Source organism: Solea senegalensis, linkage group LG1 (assembly GCF_019176455.1).
Source record: "Solea senegalensis isolate Sse05_10M linkage group LG1, IFAPA_SoseM_1, whole genome shotgun sequence".
NCBI lineage: Eukaryota > Metazoa > Chordata > Actinopteri > Pleuronectiformes > Soleidae > Solea > Solea senegalensis.
Genome location: NC_058021.1, coordinates 12899997 through 12920871, shown reverse-complemented (window position 1 = coordinate 12920871; position 20875 = coordinate 12899997). Strand labels below are relative to the sequence as shown.

Here is a 20875-nt window from a genome sequence, read left to right as displayed (position 1 = left end):
CTGTGTGTGTCTGGACTGACACAACGTCCCGCTGATCCCAAAGCAGTTTGATGCCTCACTTATGTGCTACCCTTTCATTCTGCCTCCTGTCTCCACACTGACATTCCTGAAGGGAGGTTTTTAATTGATTGGACATTATAGACGGAGTTGACGTTGTACTCTGCTGGGCCTGGATCTAGAATATTGCTTTTATAAAAGAAATAATTGAAGGTTCAAGTTATTTTAAGAGATTTTTGTTGAGAGTGATGTACTCTCATATACAGGCATGAGTCCGTATTCAATAACTAAAGATAATGATAAATAAAGGGTTAGAAAAAAAAACTAATAAATCCGTTCAGTTATCTTAATCATCCCCAAGGGACACTTTACTGTGCAGCAGCAGCAAAAAAAAAAAACCTCACATTTCATAGCAAACCATACAATGACAAAATAAACCTTCATAGTGAGTCAGCGACGCAAAAGCTGAAGCTTTATCTTGGCAGTGTGTGAGAGATTCAGGAGGATGTCGACACAGGCTCTTCTGCGTCTCTGTCTGTTTGCAGGATCGCCTGTGGTTTTGGCGGCGCTCTGTTTGTCTACCTGAACCGTTTGATTGTGGAGTGCATGAGGAAACAGAAGACGATCAACAAGTTCTTGCTGAGGAAGTGAGTAGCTGAAACGTGGACAGGGGACAGATGCCAATTCTTTTTTTTTGTTTAGATAAGATAAATGAGAGAGTTAATACCACCTAAATCAACCTTTTTATAGCCTTTTCCATCTCTACCGCACAGAAATCAAGTATGAACATAGAGAATGACAAGTGCACTCATTAATGACCCTGCAGTCCCTCTCTTCCTGTCAGGCGTCTGATGTATCCTGCGCTCGTCACCCTGCTCGTCTCCACACTCACTTTCCCCCCGGGCCTCGGCCAGTTCATGGCTGGACAGGTGAGAATTCACTTTCACACCCTTCTGATGGCATGAAAGCATGTCTCTGTCGTCTCGAAATTACGGGTGATTATATTTAATGATGGGAGAGTCTGGTGTCAGGTCAATCTTTTGGTTCCTCATTTGAAGCTGTCATGTTTAAGATTAAGACATCATCCTCTACTTGTGCAGCTCTTGGAGCTTACAATGCATTACATTTTATATGTAATGTTCATTTTTTTTGTATTTATTCTTCCAGTAAACCACATGTTTTCATAGTATTAGGATTAGGTTTTCTGTCCATGATTCTCAAATTGATTGAACGTTAAAGAGCTAGGTAATGTGAAAATCTAAAGCCGAGAGTCACGTTGTCCTGCAACTGGAAACATTAAACAAATATGCAGTGAAATAGGTAGTTTTTTTTTTTTATGGGCAGAGATTCAGAGCCTGTTGTCTTTCGAGTCAAAGTCGTGTGCACCTGCAACACTGCAGTAATCCTGCTTCACACACACCATAGTTCCATTTCAGCCTTTCAGATTCTCAAAACACAAAAAAACAGCACAAACTGAACCATAGTTGAGTTTCCCTCTTTTCAAAGTGATGCTTATTTACATAAAGTTCCTGGAATTAGACAGAAGAAAATAGCACTTGAAGCAGAGGCAATGACGAGGAATGACTCACCATTCACGTCAACAACTACTGAGTTATATCAGGGTAATAATGTGACTGGAAATATGTAGAGCTGTGGCTGAAGAGGGCCACACGGTTGGTGTAGTGGTTAGCAATCCTGCCTTCCGGTTGGAACAAGGGCCTTTCTGTCGCCCTTTGTCAGCTGAGATTGGCACAGCACCAACCAACCCCCGCCCCTCGAAAGCAGTAAAAAAAATGGATGGATGGAGGTAAAAGTTTTGGTGCCCTAGGCGAGATTGCTCCCTGGCACACAGATCAAACAAATCTGTATGATAGATTTATTTTTTTAAAACACATTGTTTTGTTTAACCAGTATCAAAGACAATCATTGAATCTGCAACATAAGCCCAATTTTTTTTTTACATGAAATAGTTTTGAAACCGTAGCTGTTATTTGTTCTTCCTGAAAATATCCTGTGGTTAAATCATTTTCAAATCTCAAGAGGCGCAATGTTTGTGGAAGCCAAAATAGATAACGGTTTTCTTTGTGTGTGTGTGTGTGTGTGTGTGGATGGGTCAGCTGACGCAGCAAGAGTCTCTGGTCGCGCTGTTTGACAACCGCACGTGGTGCCGTCAGGGTGTGGCCGAGGAGTTTGACTACATCAGTCACCACCACGGCTGGAAACACCCCCAGGTTAATGTCTTCATCACACTCGTCCTCTTCATCATCATGAAGGTAGGTTTTCACCGCATGTAGCATCTGATGATTTGATCAGGTGTTGGTTAGAAAACGCTCAATGTGGTTTCAATATTCACATCTGGACTTTCACACAGATTCCTGAAGGATGCTTTTTTTTGGAGTGTATACTTCGTTTTAAAATCACAACCATTACTGAGTAAAAAAAAAAAATGTTGAGCCAATCACAAGCACTATTAGATGTTGGTCAAACAGCATACTGCGTGCTTATTGGCTCACTGACTCTGATGCAATTACCTCTCAGGTACTTCTAATTTGATAATGATTGAAAACAAATATAGCGAAGTTCAATATGCAGTCAAATCACAAAAATAATGAAGTTTGATGCACAGCCCTAGTTTTGAGGTTTTATCATATCTCAAAAAACATACATATACCATATTATCTCCATGTTACAGTTCTGGATGTCTGCTGTGGCCACCACCATGCCTGTTCCATGTGGGGCCTTCATGCCCGTTTTCCTGATCGGTGAATAAAATCTACTTTTTTTTCCCCCTTGCGTCTATAAAAAGACCTTCATACGACCTCTAACAGTATCTGTGTGTGTGTGTGTGATGGACAGGCGCAGCGTTTGGCAGACTTGTCGGTGAGATCATGGCAGCCATGTTTCCCGACGGCATACATGCTGATGGCAGAGTGTATCCCATAGTTCCTGGTGGTTATGCTGTAGTTGGTGAGTCACTCTGAACCATCCTACACTTAAATCTAATGTCGTGATCATGTTTCATTCTTGCTGCTTTTTGAAATGACAAGGACACCGACTAATGAAAACTGATTCAACTTGAAAGGGGGATTATGACATTTTGAACCTCAATTTGATGAACATTAAAGAGCTACTGAATCCAATAATGTGACGAGCTAAAGCCAAGAAGTGACAAAAAAAATAAAAAATATACATTTCCTGTTTTTCTTCATTGTTTTATCAAATATAACAGACAGTAAACCACATATTGTTTTTGTGGTATTAGGTTGCAGTTTTTCGGTTCCATGATTCTCAAATTGATCAAAAATGTTGTTTTAATAATGAAAAAAAAACTAAAATCGGTTAATCGATGAAAATAGTTGATTAATTTAGTCATTGATCAATAGTTCTACTTTACATTGTTACTGTATATAGTATTTCTGTTTTTGTCACATTTGTCCTACTTTTTACCTTCAGTTTGTATTTCTTCTCCATCGTAAAATAGACTTATAGAGACTGACTCACTTCTCTCCTCCACAGGTGCAGCAGCGCTGGCTGGAGCGGTCACCCACACGGTGTCCACAGCAGTCATCGTGTTCGAGCTGACCGGTCAGATCTCCCACATCCTCCCTGTGATGATTGCCGTCATTCTGGCCAACGCTGTGGCTCAGTCTCTCCAGCCGTCTCTGTACGACTCCATCATCCGCATACAGAAACTCCCTTATCTGCCTGAGCTGGGAATGGGACATCACGAGTGAGTCAGTCAGTGCGTCCAGTTGGGACAGATTTGTCCCTTGTCTCATTGTCAGTCTGTGTCCTTCCTCTTTGTCTTTCTACTTCCCTGGCCTTTTTCCTTTTCTTCCCTTTTTTTTGTGAGTTAACCACCGTCTTCTCACCTGCTGCATGTCTCAGGAGGTACAATACCCGTGTGGAGGACATCATGGTCAGAGACGTGCGCTACATCACCCTGCACTCCTCCTATCGGGACCTGCAGGAGATGCTGCTGACGTGTCACCTCAAAACACTGGCACTGGTGGAATCCAGAGGTACATATGTGCTGAGAAATCTGAACGGTTACCCTTTCAACCAGATAATATTGTCAATAAAGAAACTATTTCATAGGTGTTTTTGTGTGGAAGGACTTGATTTACCCTCATCCACGACCTTTGACATGAGCTGGAATAAGGCCAAATCACCTGCAGCCAGGTCTAATCATTTGTCATTGTCAGCGTACTTTCACCCAAGTCTTGTATTACAAGTCATGTCAAATAAAGCAGTTAAATGTATTTTCTTTGTTTAAACCCACAACAATAACTAACCGCCAACACCCACTATCGGACTTCAAGGACACAAGACTGGACAATATCACTACATCAATTTCTCTTGCCCTTTTTCCATTTTGTTCCATCCTACAAAAATAACTGCTGTCAGACATCGTTTTACCACATTAGAGCAACTGCTTCTCTTCATAATCATATAAATTATATTTGTTGCAAGACGTACCATCTGTTTGTGTATTAGTGCTTTGTTGTTATATTTTGAAGCCATTTTAAATGGAACAATGGATTTTAGATTTAGCTATTGCTTTGGGAGCAATAAAAAAACATGACCTACCTATCAGGCTGAACAAACACTGGATGTTTGAAGAGGAAAAACACCTTTTACTAGTCTTGAACAAAAAGCACAAGGCAACAAAAATACAAAAGATGTCAAAAGGCTACTAGTAACTGAACTTAAATAAGGGTAAGGATGCTATGTGGTCGGCAGATGAGACAAACTAACAACAGACACAGGAAACGTGCAGGCTAAATACACAGGTGGAGGGATAATGATGAACAGGTGAAACACATCAGGTAATTACAGAGGAGGGAAACTTTACAGGAAGCAGACTCTGAAACGAGAGGCAATGGTAATTATTTCAAAATAAAACAGGAAACAGAACACAAGACGACTCAGGATGTTACATTACCTCTATTTCCAAGTCCACTTCACTTCCAATTCACAATTCACTCACTGTAATCATCATTTCTGTTTTCTAATTTGCATTTCTCGGCCATGACCCTTTCTCCTCTTCTTCTCCGTCAGACTCCATGATCCTGCTGGGCTCCATCGAGCGACTGCAGCTCCAGTCTCTGCTCTCTCTGCAGCTGGGACGCCAGCGGAGGCTGGAGTTCCTCCACCACCTGACGCAGGACAACGGCACACACGATCACCTGCCCAGCCTGACGAGCGACAGCACGCCCAGCTCGTCCTGCGCCCACAGCCAGGCCAACGCCTCGGCCAGCGCTCGCCAAGGGGTTCGCTTCCTGGTGAGCACCCAACAGGTGTGAGGCGTCGGGGGGGTGCCAGGGCTGGGCTGGGGCGAAGTCTGGCGTGGGTTGAGTGAAAAAGAGATTGAGACTAAAAGTGGAATAGGCACAGCGTGTGTGAAGCATGTAGCAGTAGGTAAAGGCACAGATGGGAGTTTATGGGCAGCTGGTGTGGTAAGTGTTTATAAACTGAACAAATGTTCTTTCTTGACACTTTCGTATGAGCACATGTCTGCTGTGTTTGTGTCGTCTGTGCCCTCACCTGTGCTGTGCTGTTTGTGTGCATGTGCCTGCACTTGTCTCCTGTGTGTGTGTGTGTGTGTGCGCTTGTGGCTTCTTCTTTTAATATATTTTTCATTTAGATCTCCACAGAGGAGTCTTCTTTGTTCAGCACGGTGGCGTCCAACGTCCAGCTGCCTCTGAAATCTGCCTTGAAAACTGTGTCTGCCATCAGTGATGCAGAGACACCAAATAGTACGTATACCTCACACGCACATGTATTGGCGAACGCTCAGATTTAAAGCTGCAGTGCGTAATTGGTACTCGTCGTTGTTTTTGTTGTAATTATTCTGCCTCTGTTTGGTCTTTAAATGATGAAACATCATTTGTATGATGCGTCCTTCATGTGAAAATGGGCTCTGCCAAGTAATAATGTCAGACTAGACTTATGTTTAAAGTTACGCACCACAGTTTTAAGATGCACATAATGAAACAGTCCCAGCACAAATGCAGATATTCCCCCCCAAAGAAACGTTTGTTATTTTCTCTCCGAGGCTCTCAGACCCTGTCCTGTGCTGACCAAGACAAGGAGCTGCTGGAGGTGAGAACTAGAGCCAGAAAAATATAGATGAAGGATATGAAGAAGAAAAAAAATGCATGAGTGCAAGTTTGCTGTAAGAGTGGGACATCTCTTGTATTCAAGAGTGTGTGTGCTGTGTCTGAGTCCATGTACAGTTCATGCCACCACCTCCACCTCCTGCTTCTGATGGGCAGGATCCACCCACAGGTAGCAGGGTTTTTCTTGAGAAATCTCCTGCTGGGGTCAAGGATTTGCCCCTTCAGTGCAAAATGCATTCCCCTGCCAGGAAAATGTTTTTGAACATCCTTCATTTGAGCATTTCTGGTTCAATCTGAGACACGTGTGGGACACAATTTGCAAGCAAACACGTTCTAAAACGGCACTTAGCGAGTGCAAACCTCCACCGTGTGGCTGCTCTGTTTCCCACAGTGTTGGATCAGGATTCAATTTCAACCAAACTAGATCTATATGATGTACTATTAGATGTTCATGGTTAGTTATGACGAATGTCAAAAATCCTCCGACCACGCATCACAGGTTTACAAGTGATTTTAAAAATCCTGAACCTTTATTTGTATCAATGACAAAATGTCTTCCTTGGGTCAGATCCTACCCCTCCAGAGGTTCTCTGGAGGTTCCTCATTATTTCAATTATGCTGCTCACAGACAAACAAGGTTGGGGGAGGGTAAAAGTACTTTTACACACTGTACAAGATGTGATTTACAGCTGCAGGTTGTGAAATCATACTGTTGAATAAATTGAGTCCATTAGGGACATTTAAGGGGACATTTTCAAGCAAGACAAATATATATATCTGATGTTTAAAAGCCTTAATTCTGGCAGGGCATCTGTCATCCAATGTTATATTAACATTGGGGTTTCTTCACCGTCATCTGTGGTGTAATTATTATGCCCGTTCAGCGACGTTGTGCTCACTCCTCCGTGTAAAGTCAGAGTGGGATCCATTGTTGCAGTGGCATCAGAATAAAACTGTCCCGTTTCACTGATGTTGTGTTAATGTTGTGCTGTGTTGATGCCTTCTTTTCCCGGGTGGAAGAGCCCGGCTGGGCCGGCTCCTCCTGAAAAAAGAAAGCCCAAGCCCAAAAGAGTGAGGATCTCCATGGCGGTAAGACTGTCTGCCGCCTAGAAACTGTTGCTTAGTAACCGTTGCCTTGCAACACACACGTAGTGAGTGCGAGACCAAAGCATTAGAGTGGCTATGCAGAGAGAGTGAGAGAAAGTGTGTTTGTGAGGGAGGGGGAGGGAGGTGGAAGTTTTTTGAAAAGGATAAATGTTATATCATTAGTGTCAGAGCAAATGCTTCACTCGGCGCTGCTGTGTGACCGTGTGTCAAGTCGTTTTGTGTGTTTTATTTTAAAGTGGGTGAGTCGTACACACATACCCGTTCCTTAGAAAGTTTACATAAGATGATATGAAAACAGTATATGTGCGGTTCAGTGTGTCATCTGTTTGCAGTTGTGTATTTTACGTTCTGCACAAACACAAACTGGTCATCCCTTCATCGCTCCCTCTGTAATGTGTTTGCACATTGTATTTATAACTGTGTGCAGTCGGTCTCACTGTGTGTGAGCACATGTCTTACTCATTTGTTTTGCTTTTAGGACTCGACTGTGGAAGTGGAAGATTGCATGACTCCGTCAGAGGTGAGAGAAAAACACTCGCTGGCCACTTTATTGGGTACACCTGTCCAACTGCTTATTAATGCAAATATGAAATCAGTAAACCGCATGGGAGCAACTACACGTAGATATGTTCAAGATGAGCTGCTGAAGGTTAAACCAAGCACCAGAACTAGGAAGAAAGGAGATTTAAGTGATTTTGACAGACACTTACTTTTTCACATGCATCCATGCAGAGAATGGTCTGAAAAGGAGAACACATCCAGTGAGCAGCAGTAATCTGGGTGAAAATATCTTATTGATGCCAGAGGTCAGAGACAACTCACAACAGTAGCTCAAATAATCTCTTATTGGAGACCATCTATAAATGCACACACTGAACTTTTGAGAAGATGCCCCTTAATGGTGTCCTGTGTAACCAATGAAGTGGCAGAAAAACAGTTCAGAAGTTTTCGGTGTCTTCTGATGTCAGATAGCGGAGTGGGTGGAGCAGCAGCTCGATGAGCCGGTGGATTTCAAAAACTGCAAGATCGATCCAGCGCCTTTCCAGTTGGTGGAGCAAACGTCTCTTCACAAGGTAAAAGAAGCAGTGAACGCACTGTGAGTTGTTTGCTGGCTCTTCTCAGGGTTCTAGCTAATCCTTAAAAAAAACATATAAAGCATTGAATTCATTAATATTTTCTTTATATGTAACTGAAAATCTTAAAATAATTAGCAACTCTCTCAGTAACACTACACAGATCAGAAGAGGAGACATTTTTGTGAAATTGGTCTTACATTTGTTTTAAAATGGCTTTTAGAAAGTCTTTAAATGACTTGAATTTCACTTGCCTGAAGCTGTGGGAACTATGTCTCCTCCTCTGCAGACTCACACCATCTTCTCTCTGCTGGGTCTGGATCACGCCTATGTGACCAGCATGGGACGTCTGGTGGGAGTGGTCTCTCTCAAAGAGGTGTGTGTCTCCTTCAGGTGTTGAAATCTTACAGAGAATGTTTTCTGGGAATGAACATTAAACGTCCTCCTTCTCTCTCTCCTCTTATTCCTCCACTTTCTGGGTTTTCGGTCTCCCTGCTGGCTATTGGTTCTCCAGTTGCGTAAGGCCATTGAGGGCTCAGTCATCGTGACTGGAGTGAAAGTGCGCCCTCCGCTGGCCAGTTTCCGAGACAGTGGGAACAGCACAAACGTATCCGAGGTGACTGAATTACACAAGCTGTGCATCCGCCACAGGGGGCTCTCATTGCCCCGGGAACCAAACCTTCCTAATGTGGAGGACCAGGCCGATCTCTCGTACAAAGAGATCCCCGTCAACTTCTCAGACCAGACTAGTTTGCAGTTTGAAACCAGCGCCGATGACATCACAAATCATTCATCGGAGCTGGTGCTGCAGGAGAGTCCGTCGTTCACCGAGGACCAATCAGAGTTTACGTTTGACTGCAGCCCCTCCCACACTGAGGAGTCAGAGCTGACCTGTGACTATGACCCCCCCACCCAAACCCCTGAGCCGGACGAAACAGAGCAACAGCAGGGCATTCCACCTCTGAACAAGGACCAATCAGAAGCCGAGGAAGAGAGTTGTCCCCCCCACAAGCAGGATCAGTCAGAATGATCGGAACCGTCTCGACGTCTCATGAATGTTGACGTTTCTTACATTTGTAGAGGACACACTCACCTTCAAGTCCAGCCTAGATGAGTGAGTGAGTGAGTGAGTGAGTGTGTGTGCAGATGCCTGTTTTATGGATAAATCTGATTGAATTCTATATTTATTTTATTTTTGTCAACAAATCTTGTGAAAAGACCAAATGCAACAGTGTGTTATTCGCGCACACACACACTAACCACTGATAATGAATGTTACTTATACATTTAACTCCTCCTTATTACACGCCAGTAAAGGACACATACAAGTTGGCTGCAAGATTAGTGAGCAGTATATATCTGTGTCTGGGGAAACAGTGGTGGTTTGGTGCCTTGCTCAAGGGTACTTCAGTCTCTGACCTGTCCTGTGATTTGAACGGGCAGCCCTCTGGTTACAAGCCCAGTTCCCGTCCACTAGGCCACATGCTACCCTACAAATATATAATGTTAGATGTTTGTTTTCAGAAAAGGTTTGACGTGCAACAAACACAACAGCAATGAGTGCTAAACATATGGGGCGTTTAACATTTAGTGTTGAAAATACTAGTTTGATGTTTTCATGGGATTTGATGACAATAAAAATATAGAATATGCCCAGGTGTGTGTGTGTGTGTGTGCGTGCGTGCGTGCATGTGTGTGTGTGTGACATCCATACTTCAGAAGATCATTTGCCAAAAAAAACCCAACAACAATTTTTAAAACATGATGCCAGAAATGAGTCTGAAGGGCGGTGAAAGAAAAGTAGAAGAAAGCACATTAGACCAAACACACGCGGGAAACCACACTAATGAGCACAAGATGCTTTGAATTTAAACAACTATCTACACTATTAGCACTAATCCACCAGAGGCTCATTGACACAGAACCAGAGGCTAATAATAAACCGGTGTTGATTATAGGAGATTACTCGGTTTAAATGCAGTAAAATGTGATTTAATGGCAACAGCATCCTCATGAGTTTGTTCAGACTCCATTATTTACAGCACTCTGTAGACGTGTCACAGCATCTACAGCAGTATATTTATTTTTTTTACTTTTTACTGAGATTTCTATATCGGCCCCCACAAAAACTCCACGATCAGCTGGGATGTACACACACGACGACAAAGGCAGCTTCCAAAGGTTCACCAGGCTTAGTACAGGGCTACAATCAACAGTGAAGCACATTGTAATTACCATGAGATTTATTTAATGCACAATGGCTTTATATAGGGGTAAATTCAATAAGGGTAATGTAGACAGCCACTGCCTCTGCATCATCTGCTGTGTGATTTTTACTGTGTTTTTGATGTTTCTAGAATTATAAAAAAAGAGCAACTCTTGAGCTCCAGAAGACAGACACTGGCTGTTATATAGAGCACACACACACACAGTATATACACTCACCAGCCACTTTATTAGGTACACTAAACACCTAATACTGTGGCAGAAATGGCACCATAGACCATGTATAAAAAAATGGGCATAGTCCTTAAGGTTCCTCCTGAAGCCAATCAGGAAATATACTCGATAGACTAGAGGGCGACTAGATAAATAAAAAGAATGAGAAAATGAGCCTACTTTCCAGTCGGTTTATAAAGAAAGTTAACATTTTATTGGTCTCAATCACTAGTTTCTAGTATCTTCTTCAATAGCACATGATGTTAGTTTTAATAGATGTTTTTTTTATTTTCTAATAAAGATGATTAGATAGATATTTGCATGAACAAGTAGTTGAAGATGCGTACCTAAGATATTGGCCGATGAGTGTATACACGCGCACACAAACGCCACAATCACACGTGCAGCCTGTAGATATATATCTGTACGACAGAGGACATTTAATTCAGACTGGCCCCTGAATGCAACATCGAGGAAAAGTAACGGCTGTGAAGCACAGCGATAGCCCACAGTCCAAAAAACAGTTGTAGATCTGTGTGTGTGTGTGTGTGTGTGAGAGAGAGAGAGAGACCTTGTTACGACTTTCAAATTGTATTTTGGTTTTACTCAAGCTCATTTCTTTCCTTGTGACACATTATGTGCAATGATTTATTCCCGTCTTCACTCTTTTGTTTGCAAATAGAATGTGAATTAGTGCTCGTCATATAACGTAATGGGTTAAATGTAGAGTGTATAAACTAATTTGCTGCGTATTTAGTTGAGCAATAAGTCTGTAGTATCTCCCTTTATATGGCACTGGCCTGTATATGCTTTGTACATATGGAAATACCTGGATGAGATTTACGCACATGCTCTGTACAGAGGACAATTATTATGCATTTGAAATCCAACAGCCATTGTTATTTTTGAGAGGACATGAAATTGATTTTGTACATGAGCGAATGAATAAATTAAAGAGACCTTTTAAGAAACGAGATTGAGAGACCGTTTCACACGATTCATGTTTAGTTTGTGTTTGTGCGAAATATAAATGACAGACATTTCTGTAAAAAAAAAGAAAAAAGGGACATTTAGTATCAAACATAACCCGACCCACGTGACACGGCATGACCCAGAGTAAAACAACACTACAAAATATCTATAGAAAACCAATGCATTAGCAACACACCACACAAATGTTTACAAAACTCATTTTCAACAACAGATTTACATTCTGTTTGACCTCAACTAATATATGTAATGTGCACAGCAGCAATAGACAGTGGAGCGAGATCAGTGCATGAAAGGCCCTGGAGGCTGAGACAGAAGGCAGTGAGTGGAGGAGGCATGACTAGATGAAGGAAAGGAGCTGGAGAGGGGTTTACACTGAAAGCAGGATAGATGATGTCATATCCAGAATCAACACCCAAAGAGACATAAAACACATCACATCAAATACTCTTTTTCTTCCTTCTTCTCCACCTCATCCCTCTCCTCCCCCTCCTCGTCGAATGAGGCCACTCCGGAAGAAGTGTGGTCGGAGAAGAAGCTCCTGCAGTGCCACACCCGGACCTCCTGAAACACGCTACCTTCCTCATCCTCATCCTCCTCGTCCTCCTCTCCAGGAGACTCGGAATGAGAGGTGGAGTAGCAGGAGTCAAACCTGCTACTCCTGCTGCACGGAGGCCTCCATTCAGGCTTGTGGTGGACGCTGACCTCGTTGCGTTGCCCCTGTAAAGGAGCCGGCTGCTCCCCGTCACCGCTCAGCCTCACCTCTTCCTCCAGGAATGGACTCATGTATTCACTGGGTATAGTGGGTGAACTGGCCTGAGAGGAATGTGGGTCACTAAGAGAAGCAGGGATACAACTGCTGCTGCTGCTGCTGCTGCTGCTGCTGCTGCCGCTGCTGCTTATGCTCGGGCCCAGGGGGCCGTCGGAGTGTGGCGCCTCACTGCCATCAGCCTCAGACTGACATGGCTGTGCTGCAATACGATTGGACGTGGTGGTGTCTGAGGGAGGAGCAAAGAGTCAGAACACCTGGGGATGAATGGAGTTTGGGGGGAGGGAGAGGAAGATGAGGCGTTTTGTCAGTGATGACACACATTAAAGACGACGATGAGTGAAATGAGGTGAAATGAACCAAATGGGTGTGTGTGTGTGTGTGGATACCTGAGTTCTGATAGGAGAAGGCGTGAGCCTGTCCGTTGTTGTGAGAGTCTTCGTCATTGGAGTCTTCCTCCTCGTCATCGTCCATAGACGCCCAAGCACGCAGCTTGGCCTCAGCGATGGCAAACTGCTCGGCCACTCCTAACAGGAACACAGGTCCAATTAATGTAGTCGTTTCTGCCTAATTCCACACACCTCAGCTCTGAGAAACAGAGGAGTTTTCTCTGCAGTTTCACCGTCAGATGTCCTTTCATAATTCCTTGTGTTAACATCACAAAAACATTTCTAATGACTTAAACTGAAACAAATGTAAACAGCTTTATTAATGTAGTAATGTAGAACAAGGGCCTTTCTGCATGGAGTTTGCATGTGCTCCCCGTGTGTGTGTGTGGGTTTTCTCTGGGTTCTTCGGTTTCCTCAGTCCAAAAACATACAGATTTGGGGATTAGGCAAATTGGACACCTTAAATTGACCGTATAGGTGTGAGAGTGAATGGTTGTTTGTCTCTATGTGGCCCTGTGATGGACTGGTGACCTGTCCAGGGTGAACCCCGCCTTTTGCCATGTGTCAGCTGAGTTTGGCACTTGGAGGATAAAGTGGTAGAAGGTGAGTGAGTTTATTATTTAATTGTGTTTTACATCTTTAGAATAACTAAATACATAGCATCTTATTTCTTTTTTTTAAAAAAAGTCTAAACTTACTATTACAATTTGTATTAAACAACTCATTAGATTTTACATTTCCTGGAACCCGCAACCTCCTGTTATTATGTTGACCAAAGTTTGGGATAATATGTAAAAACTAAGTAGGGTAGGTAGTGTAGCTGGGCTTCCTCCTATCCCTTTAAACTTTATTTAATCATTTAAAACAAAAAAGCATGGAAAAGCAACAGGGTATATATATTTTTCTTTTTTACATTTGTATCTGGCTGACTCCCTGCCGATGACTAAGATTCTTCATATGACTCCTTAGAGAAGATGACAGTCATTGAATGGCCGACGTGTCAAACAGAGTGAGACTGTCCCAGCGGTTTCGTTTGTATGATTTATCAATAGCTAGTATACACAAGGCTGGAGTAACACTGCCATGTTGATTTATACGTCTATTGTTTGAATATTGACTCTTTTTTTTCCCCGCAGAACTCGTCGATTTTCGTCCATTATCACTTCAATCACTGTTAGAAACAAACTGTTGTGGTGCGGCAATAAAGGCTGGTGCAGCAATCCTTGGACATGCATTGACTTCCATTCATTTTTGACAGCCTATACCAATGCATTATCCCTAACCTTAACCAAAACCAATTAATGCCTAACCCTAATGTTAACCTAACCACAATTCAAATCAACCCGTTCCTCAGAAAGTGAGAGATTCGCCCTCTTTTGGACCAGGTTTTGTTCTCCATTAGGACTAGGGATGTCCCAATAACACTGCAGTATCTGCCGATACCGATATCAGTCCGATAGTCATTTTAGACCATTAATGAACATATGAAGCTGTTAACAACATATTTGTGTCATTTCAAAGACATAATTCTCCATGTGTAACAAATATTGTTCTCCCAAAATGAAGAAATAAACAGCCCAAACATGACTCAGCTAAAATGGTTTGACTGTTTATTATTTACATTTTTACGCGATATATACTTTATATATTATATATTTTTGGATTGTATCAGATTTCACATTTGTATCTGTCCGAAATCCGTTTGCCATCCCTAATGAGGACTTCTGTTTTTGACAAAGTCAGTGTTGTGTAAAAAAAGGTAACACACACCAATGTCACTGCACACTCCTGCTCCATCTGCATACATTTTTACTGACGTGAGGATGTTTTGGTCTTCAGGCCTTTTTCAAGAGCACAAACACTGTGACGTTGGCGCTCACTTGTAATGTAGGTCACTCCTACTTGACACATGTGCTGGTAATCACACTAATTAACCTCCACCTGTTGGGAGGGCGCAATCAGTCAAAGGTCATTGGACAGTTTAAGGTACATACATAAAACAACAGCCGGACGATGAGTGCACACTTGGAAGATGCAGCTTCATGAAATGAGTGCCAATGTCACAATGTTTCTGATCTTTAAGAAAGAGTGACGGCGGAAAGGTCTGTGTTTTTGCCAGAAAAAAGGTTCTAAAGTGGTAACAAATACAAGCAAACTCACACACACACACACACACAGTTTCTCTTGATCAAACCACACCAGTGTCACTGGCATCAGAGCGGATGAGTCACAGCAAAACAACAGGAGCTGCTGTGCCATTGGTGGGCAGTGAAGTGTTTTGGAAGATTGTCTAATAGACCACCATCTGCTGCCAAGGCAAGCCATCACCCTGGAGACAGCAGAGTGGGCGGGGCCGACCCCCTGACATACAACAGTTTTAGGGGATTAAGTGCACAACAGAAGGTGGAAACCTGGAGATGAGGCCGGAGCTAAACCAAGCTAAGTGAGAGGATGCGACGTGTTCACCGAGACAAACGAGCGACATACTGTATGTGTGCAAACGCCTGCTGCTCACAGTGGAGAGTAATCTCACAACATAGTGTTTGAAAAATGTAAAAAAGTGAATGGTAACACGTGCTGGACTGAGGGACAGTGAAGGTCACTCAAGATCATCAATCCGATCTTTTAAACATGTATATCACTAGTTTAGTAATATTTATACATATATACACTTTGGTTCTCAATTTGTGTGAAGAACGTGTGCGTTTTCTTATTTCCATTTCGCAGCGTGACTTAGAAAAATAAGTTGGGTAATCATGAAATATGTCATATGTGCAGAAGGGTGTGTAAATTAGAATTAGTAATTTTTGCACATACACACCAATTAGTGAGAGTGAATTTGACCTCTGTATTTAACCCGTCCTTATTACACACTAGTGTGAACCCACACACACAGCAGACACAGGAGCAGTGTGCGGCACTGATCTGCACCTGGCCCTTCACGGGATTGAACCGGCAACCTTTCACTATATGAGCCCATTTCCTTTCCCCCATGAAGGTGTCAGGGTTAAATACGAGAAGTTACGTAATGAAGAGTAATATATATATAATTTTTTTCATGCAACTCTACACGCCTGTTTATAATAATATGGTTATTGTTATTATAATAACATAATTATTTGTTTTTATGAAGACTTATAATGTGATATAGTTTCGAAAGACAATTTTCTTATGTATACCGAGTACCTGCAGCAAAGCGGGCCTCCTTCTCTCCTTCAGTCAGATGGCAGTAGGAGCTGAAGTGGGAGTGCGTGGCAGGTTGAGGGTCTGCAGGTTTGGGCCAACCTTTCCATTCAATGAGATGAGCGACCCGGCCCTGAGCCAGGGAGGTTGGCTTTGTCACATGGTCTCTCACTGCCTGTGAGATGCCTGAGGACACAGAGACAAGAGAAGTCAAAAGCTGTGACTCAAATTCAAATGACACTGTTAGTAAAAGTTTCTTACCATTTAAGGATGATCTGGCGAGTGCTGCAAACTCATGGATGCCGACGCTTTTCCGTGAGTCTGCTGGAGATTTTCCTGACTTTGGGATCATTTCACTCTCCACAAATTTCACCTGCAACAAATATTACATGATAGCTTTGGGAATGAGTCCAGAACTACCCAGTCATTTCATCCTCTCTACAAACTTAAACATAACATTTAAATAAAACATTCTAAAAACGATTGAAATAAAAAGCTCGATAAACATACTGCCAGGCTTTTTTCCTACCTCATCCTCCCCTCGCCTCTCCCTTCTCTCTCTATTCCTGGACCTCAGCATGGCCATGCAGAGTCACCGCACAACACACCAACGCGACTAAAGGTCTCCGCTCTTATAGACTGGTTTAGGCTGCAGACCCGCAAACAGCCATGCCGTACATTTACTGCACAGATGCTAAAGCCACGGTAAGCCGGCAAAACCAGTTACAAAGGTTGGGGCTGAGGAGAGATGAGGGCAGTGGTGTTGATCTCTGTGGGCAAACACGTGGCATGTGACCGGCTGTGCTAAGCAGCTCCGCTCAGGCCTTCTCACCCACAAAGCTGCTGATCCTTATTAAAAGTGATAGCACGTCGTAACGAACCACATGTTCAACACAAACACACATATGGCCCCACATACTGTGGCACATCTCCTGGGCCAAGTGATTCTGTGTCAGCAGTTTTATGATAGAGGGTTGAAATGTGTCTTGTTTTTTCTGGGGTTAGGTGAGTCTTTGAACAAGGGGAGAAATGCACGACGACTCACGTGAGCACGTGCAAGACTTGACAGATAATTCTTAAGCAGATTTGCTCCCAAAGAAAGAAAGCAGCTAAGAAAGACGAGGCCCTCAGCGATGGTCGAAGGCTTACGACAAAGTCAAAAATGACTTAGTGAGGGTGTTTTCGGAGGCAAACGGGATCTGGGAGGCAGAGATATGAAGGTGTGAACAGCTCCGTCAGCGTTCTTTGTGACGTTCAGCACTCCTGAGAGGAGAGAGTCTCAAAAGAAAGCTGCAAAACACGCCTACAGCTACGCAGCTGTCACTCAGGCTCAATGCATCATAAATACAACATGTGTCGAGAATGTGGCCGTGCTGCACTTCCCAAGACTTACACAGACACACTTCTAGCACCACATGATGGACGGCTGCGTTCTAAAATCGAACAAATTCAAACCATTGTCAAATGAGTTTTGCAAAATGAATCGCAGATTAGGCCAATCAGCTCCATGACACTGTGTGTGTGTGTGTTTCCATGCACAGTGAAGCTGAGCTACAATCACTGCAGTAATCCTGTGTTTTTCGGCAGTGCACCTACATGAGACAGTGCTTCTGAGGAGCCATGAACTGTGCCATGTTGCTTTTAAAAGCTCACACATCTTGACACTGATGATGTTACATTACATGTTGGACCAGGCCTCCTCTTTGGCAGCTGCTGGTTGACACTCACCCCCTTTAATAAGAACAACACGTGTGGCACATGTTTGTAGTTAGGTTTCTGGTTTCCTGTTGTTTCCACATCGTCGTGTTGACATGTAAAACAGGAGTGATGTCAGGGTGTGACCAACAAGTGGGACTGAGGGGACAGATAGATAGATAGATAGATAGATAGATAGATAGATAGATAGATAGATAGATAGATAGATAGATGTTGTTGAATGTTGTCTTTTTTATGACGAGCAGCTGACAAGTTTCCACAATGAAGACAATGAAGTTAAACTAACCTGACATAATAACTATTATTATAAATGTATTTGATATGGCACCTTTCAGAAGTACAGAGCACAAAGCGTTTCACAGGCATTAATCTTAAAAAAGAGGGAGCAAAACTATAGAAAAATAATAATAAAAGCAGCTTTAAAATGAAAAAGGACAAAAAGAAAGGCAAACAGATACATACAACACAACACACAAGAGGGATAATACATATTTCTGTTAACGTGCACCATGTGTGTCTTATCATATCTTTAATTCCGTATGTAGTCAAGGATTTTTATTTTGTCACGTGCAGAAATTCAGGCTGATCTGTATCGATACGGTCTCGATGTTATGCAAACACACACACACACACACACACACACACACATATATCACCATAGATGGATAAAGGCCTATACCCTGCAATTACTGGGAAAATAGCGCACCACGACAGGCGCTGATGCTGCAGCGGGTCGCCCATGGCAACCGCTGAAGTCTCCGTCTGCATACCAACGGCTCCATACATGCACCAGACCCGCATCACCGGGGGGTAAATAAAAAAAAAAACTGCGCTTTCATGTGAACACATGCACCTTCACCGCGCGAACGGCTCTCGCTGTCTCACCTGTGAGTGCGAGCGCGGCGGCTCATGACAACAATGCGCTTCGAATTCTCCAGATTCTCCAGCCGTCGATCCCGATCAACAGATGACTCCGCGCGGCCGTGCGTCCTCTCCTGTTGCAGCCACTGAAGCGCGTGTCCACAACTCCAGCGGAATCACATCTCTGGCGCTATTTGTTGCTCGCCAAATGGGTTTTTCATGACACACATGCACAAACACACACACACACAGGCTGACCAAACGTCTCCCGATGCCACGCGTCACCACCACCAGTGTGAGGAAGGCGGTGTCACATCCTACCTCCTCCTCCTCCTCCTCCTCCTCTGAGCAGCCACCATCAAGGTAACAACAACCTGCAGCTGTGCTCTGAGAAACCACTGCAGCTTCCACACGTCCTCCTCCTCTCGTCCTGTAAAGGTGACATATGGAAGAGTTGTGTTTAATCACAATCAATAAATCAATCAATCAATAAAATGACCACAGACCACTGGTTCACTAACTGGTCACTGGCGAGCATGACTACATTAAAACCAATAGAATCTATGTTTAAAAAAGGCTTTAAAACCGGGGGTGCCAAACATACGGCTCACAGGCCAGAAGCGGCCCACCAGAGCGTCCAACCTATGGAATAAGATTTGTGTCAATATAGCAAATAAAATATTGATGCAATCATTCAAAAATAATGTATATTACTGTTTGAAAATACAACGCTTTGCACTCCCTGATTTATTATTTGTGCTGTGGTTTTTTTTGTGACAGCTCAATGGACCGGAAGTAGTCACAGACTTGGATTCGCTGTCCGTCTTGTTCCCCAAGTTTTCACCTTCGACAGCCGTCAAAATAATTGTAATTATCTAACGTTTTGAATCTGACAAACTCCAAAACTCAGTAGCCAATCAGCAAGCAGCTTCCTAAGGCCCCGCTCCATGGTCAGAATCGCAGACATTGTGGTGAATTTGACCTTTGACCCATTCTTATTACACAGCAGTAGTGAACACACAGGAGCGGTGGGCAGCACTTTTCTGCACTCAGGGAGCAATGGGGATCGGGTGCCTTGCTCACGGGCTGCCCCAGCCCTCGGCCCTCCCTGGGATTTGAACTGGCAACAATCAAGCCCAATTCCTTTCCTCTTGGAACATTCGGAATAACGATTTGGAATAACATTCCAGCTGCAATAAGAGAATGCACTACCTTCAATGCATTTAAAAAGCATCTGAAGTGAGTACAACATGTGTCACATTGAATGCTGTATGTTTTACATATTTATTTGGTGTCCTGTACATTTCAAATCAGTCAATCAGGAAACAGTGGTGCAGCCATGATGTTCACAAAATGCATTTAATTTGCAGGCCACAGACTGTGTTTATGTTTTGGGTTTGGTGTTCTGGTGTGTTGCACCATCACCACCCACCCAATAACACAACTCCGAACACTTCAACACATGAGACGCCAGCAGAGAAAGCACAGTGCAGATAGCCGCCGCTATAGCACCGAGGGATTATTTTGTTGTTTTTATTGCAAATTTGTTGATAAGTAAAGCCTTTTTCTACTCGATTAGCTTTTCATTTTGTCTATTTGTCTTATTTTGTTTGTATTGAATAAAACTTTGCCTGTCCATTCGTCAATGACTGCAAGTGTGAGTGAGTTCAAACAGTATAATTAGTAAGACACGTACCAAATGCTATGTCACATGTTAATGTAACCAAAAGGGAAAGGTTGAATGAAGGTTGTGAGAAATAACGTTAGGGGAACGTCTAGAAAACTGACAACTAAGACAACCTCGGGAGCGTTCCCAGAACCAGACATTGTTTACAGCATCAAATCCTCAATGATACCAGACTGAAAAGCCTCACATGCCCCATGCTGAGAAAAACAAGGGTCTGAAGTGGACAGGAGTTAAAATATGGATGAGTGAAAGCAAAGAGGACCATGACAGACTGTGACCAACATGCTGATGTGGACACTTTACTCCTAAAAAGAGGGTGCTCTTACTCCCTCCCTCTCACTTTGTCGGTGTATCCAATGTTTCTACAGTTCAGGTATGAGTTCAGCATCTTTTTTCAGTATTTTTGGGAAATCTGGCAGTAAAGCTACTGCAATGTCTTCACTTAGGATTCCAATACCTGGTTTAAACACTGATGGTCACTGTTAAACATGTTTTATATACAGTATATTCCCTTTAACACTTCAGTACACTCAGTGTGTGAA

At 43.1% G+C, this 20875-nt stretch overlaps 2 protein-coding genes across 9 annotated transcripts in view; one reads left to right on the top strand and one right to left on the bottom strand.

Annotated features, from left to right (window-relative positions):
* clcn2a (chloride channel, voltage-sensitive 2a) overlaps positions 1 to 9979 on the top strand; it is a 45745-nt gene extending 35766 nt beyond the window's left edge. For 3 of the 7 annotated variants that reach the window (XM_044045497.1, XM_044045481.1, XM_044045490.1), the window contains exons 11-25: positions 543 to 644; positions 824 to 926; positions 2115 to 2270; positions 2690 to 2759; positions 2854 to 2964; positions 3514 to 3727; positions 3886 to 4019; positions 5059 to 5297; positions 5645 to 5756; positions 6056 to 6102; positions 7140 to 7208; positions 7705 to 7746; positions 8195 to 8299; positions 8589 to 8675; positions 8814 to 9979. In XM_044045497.1, coding sequence (XP_043901432.1) covers positions 543 to 644; positions 824 to 926; positions 2115 to 2270; positions 2690 to 2759; positions 2854 to 2964; positions 3514 to 3727; positions 3886 to 4019; positions 5059 to 5297; positions 5645 to 5756; positions 6056 to 6102; positions 7140 to 7208; positions 7705 to 7746; positions 8195 to 8299; positions 8589 to 8675; positions 8814 to 9329 — 2107 coding nt within the window. In that variant the 3' untranslated portion in view covers positions 9330 to 9979. The remainder of the gene's footprint in view (positions 1 to 542; positions 645 to 823; positions 927 to 2114; positions 2271 to 2689; positions 2760 to 2853; positions 2965 to 3513; positions 3728 to 3885; positions 4020 to 5058; positions 5298 to 5644; positions 5757 to 6055; positions 6103 to 7139; positions 7209 to 7704; positions 7747 to 8194; positions 8300 to 8588; positions 8676 to 8813) is intronic. The other 4 variants (XM_044045528.1, XM_044045517.1, XM_044045538.1 and 1 more) reach the window with 3 other exon arrangements.
* Positions 9980 to 11155: 1176 nt separating this feature from the next.
* On the bottom strand, positions 11156 to 18974 carry fam131a (family with sequence similarity 131 member A). Of its 2 annotated transcripts, XM_044045672.1 has the most exons (6): positions 18671 to 18974; positions 17798 to 17923; positions 16331 to 16442; positions 16073 to 16255; positions 12887 to 13024; positions 11156 to 12726 (listed from the first exon to the last, which is right to left on the bottom strand). In XM_044045672.1, exons 3-6 carry the CDS (start codon positions 16419 to 16421, stop codon positions 12164 to 12166), a joined length of 975 nt encoding a protein of 324 aa, XP_043901607.1. In that variant the 5' UTR covers positions 16422 to 16442; positions 17798 to 17923; positions 18671 to 18974; the 3' UTR covers positions 11156 to 12163. The 2 variants fall into 2 exon arrangements, with proteins under 2 accessions (XP_043901607.1, XP_043901601.1); XM_044045666.1 differs by lacking the exon at positions 17798 to 17923.
* Positions 18975 to 20875: the final 1901 nt, after the last annotated feature.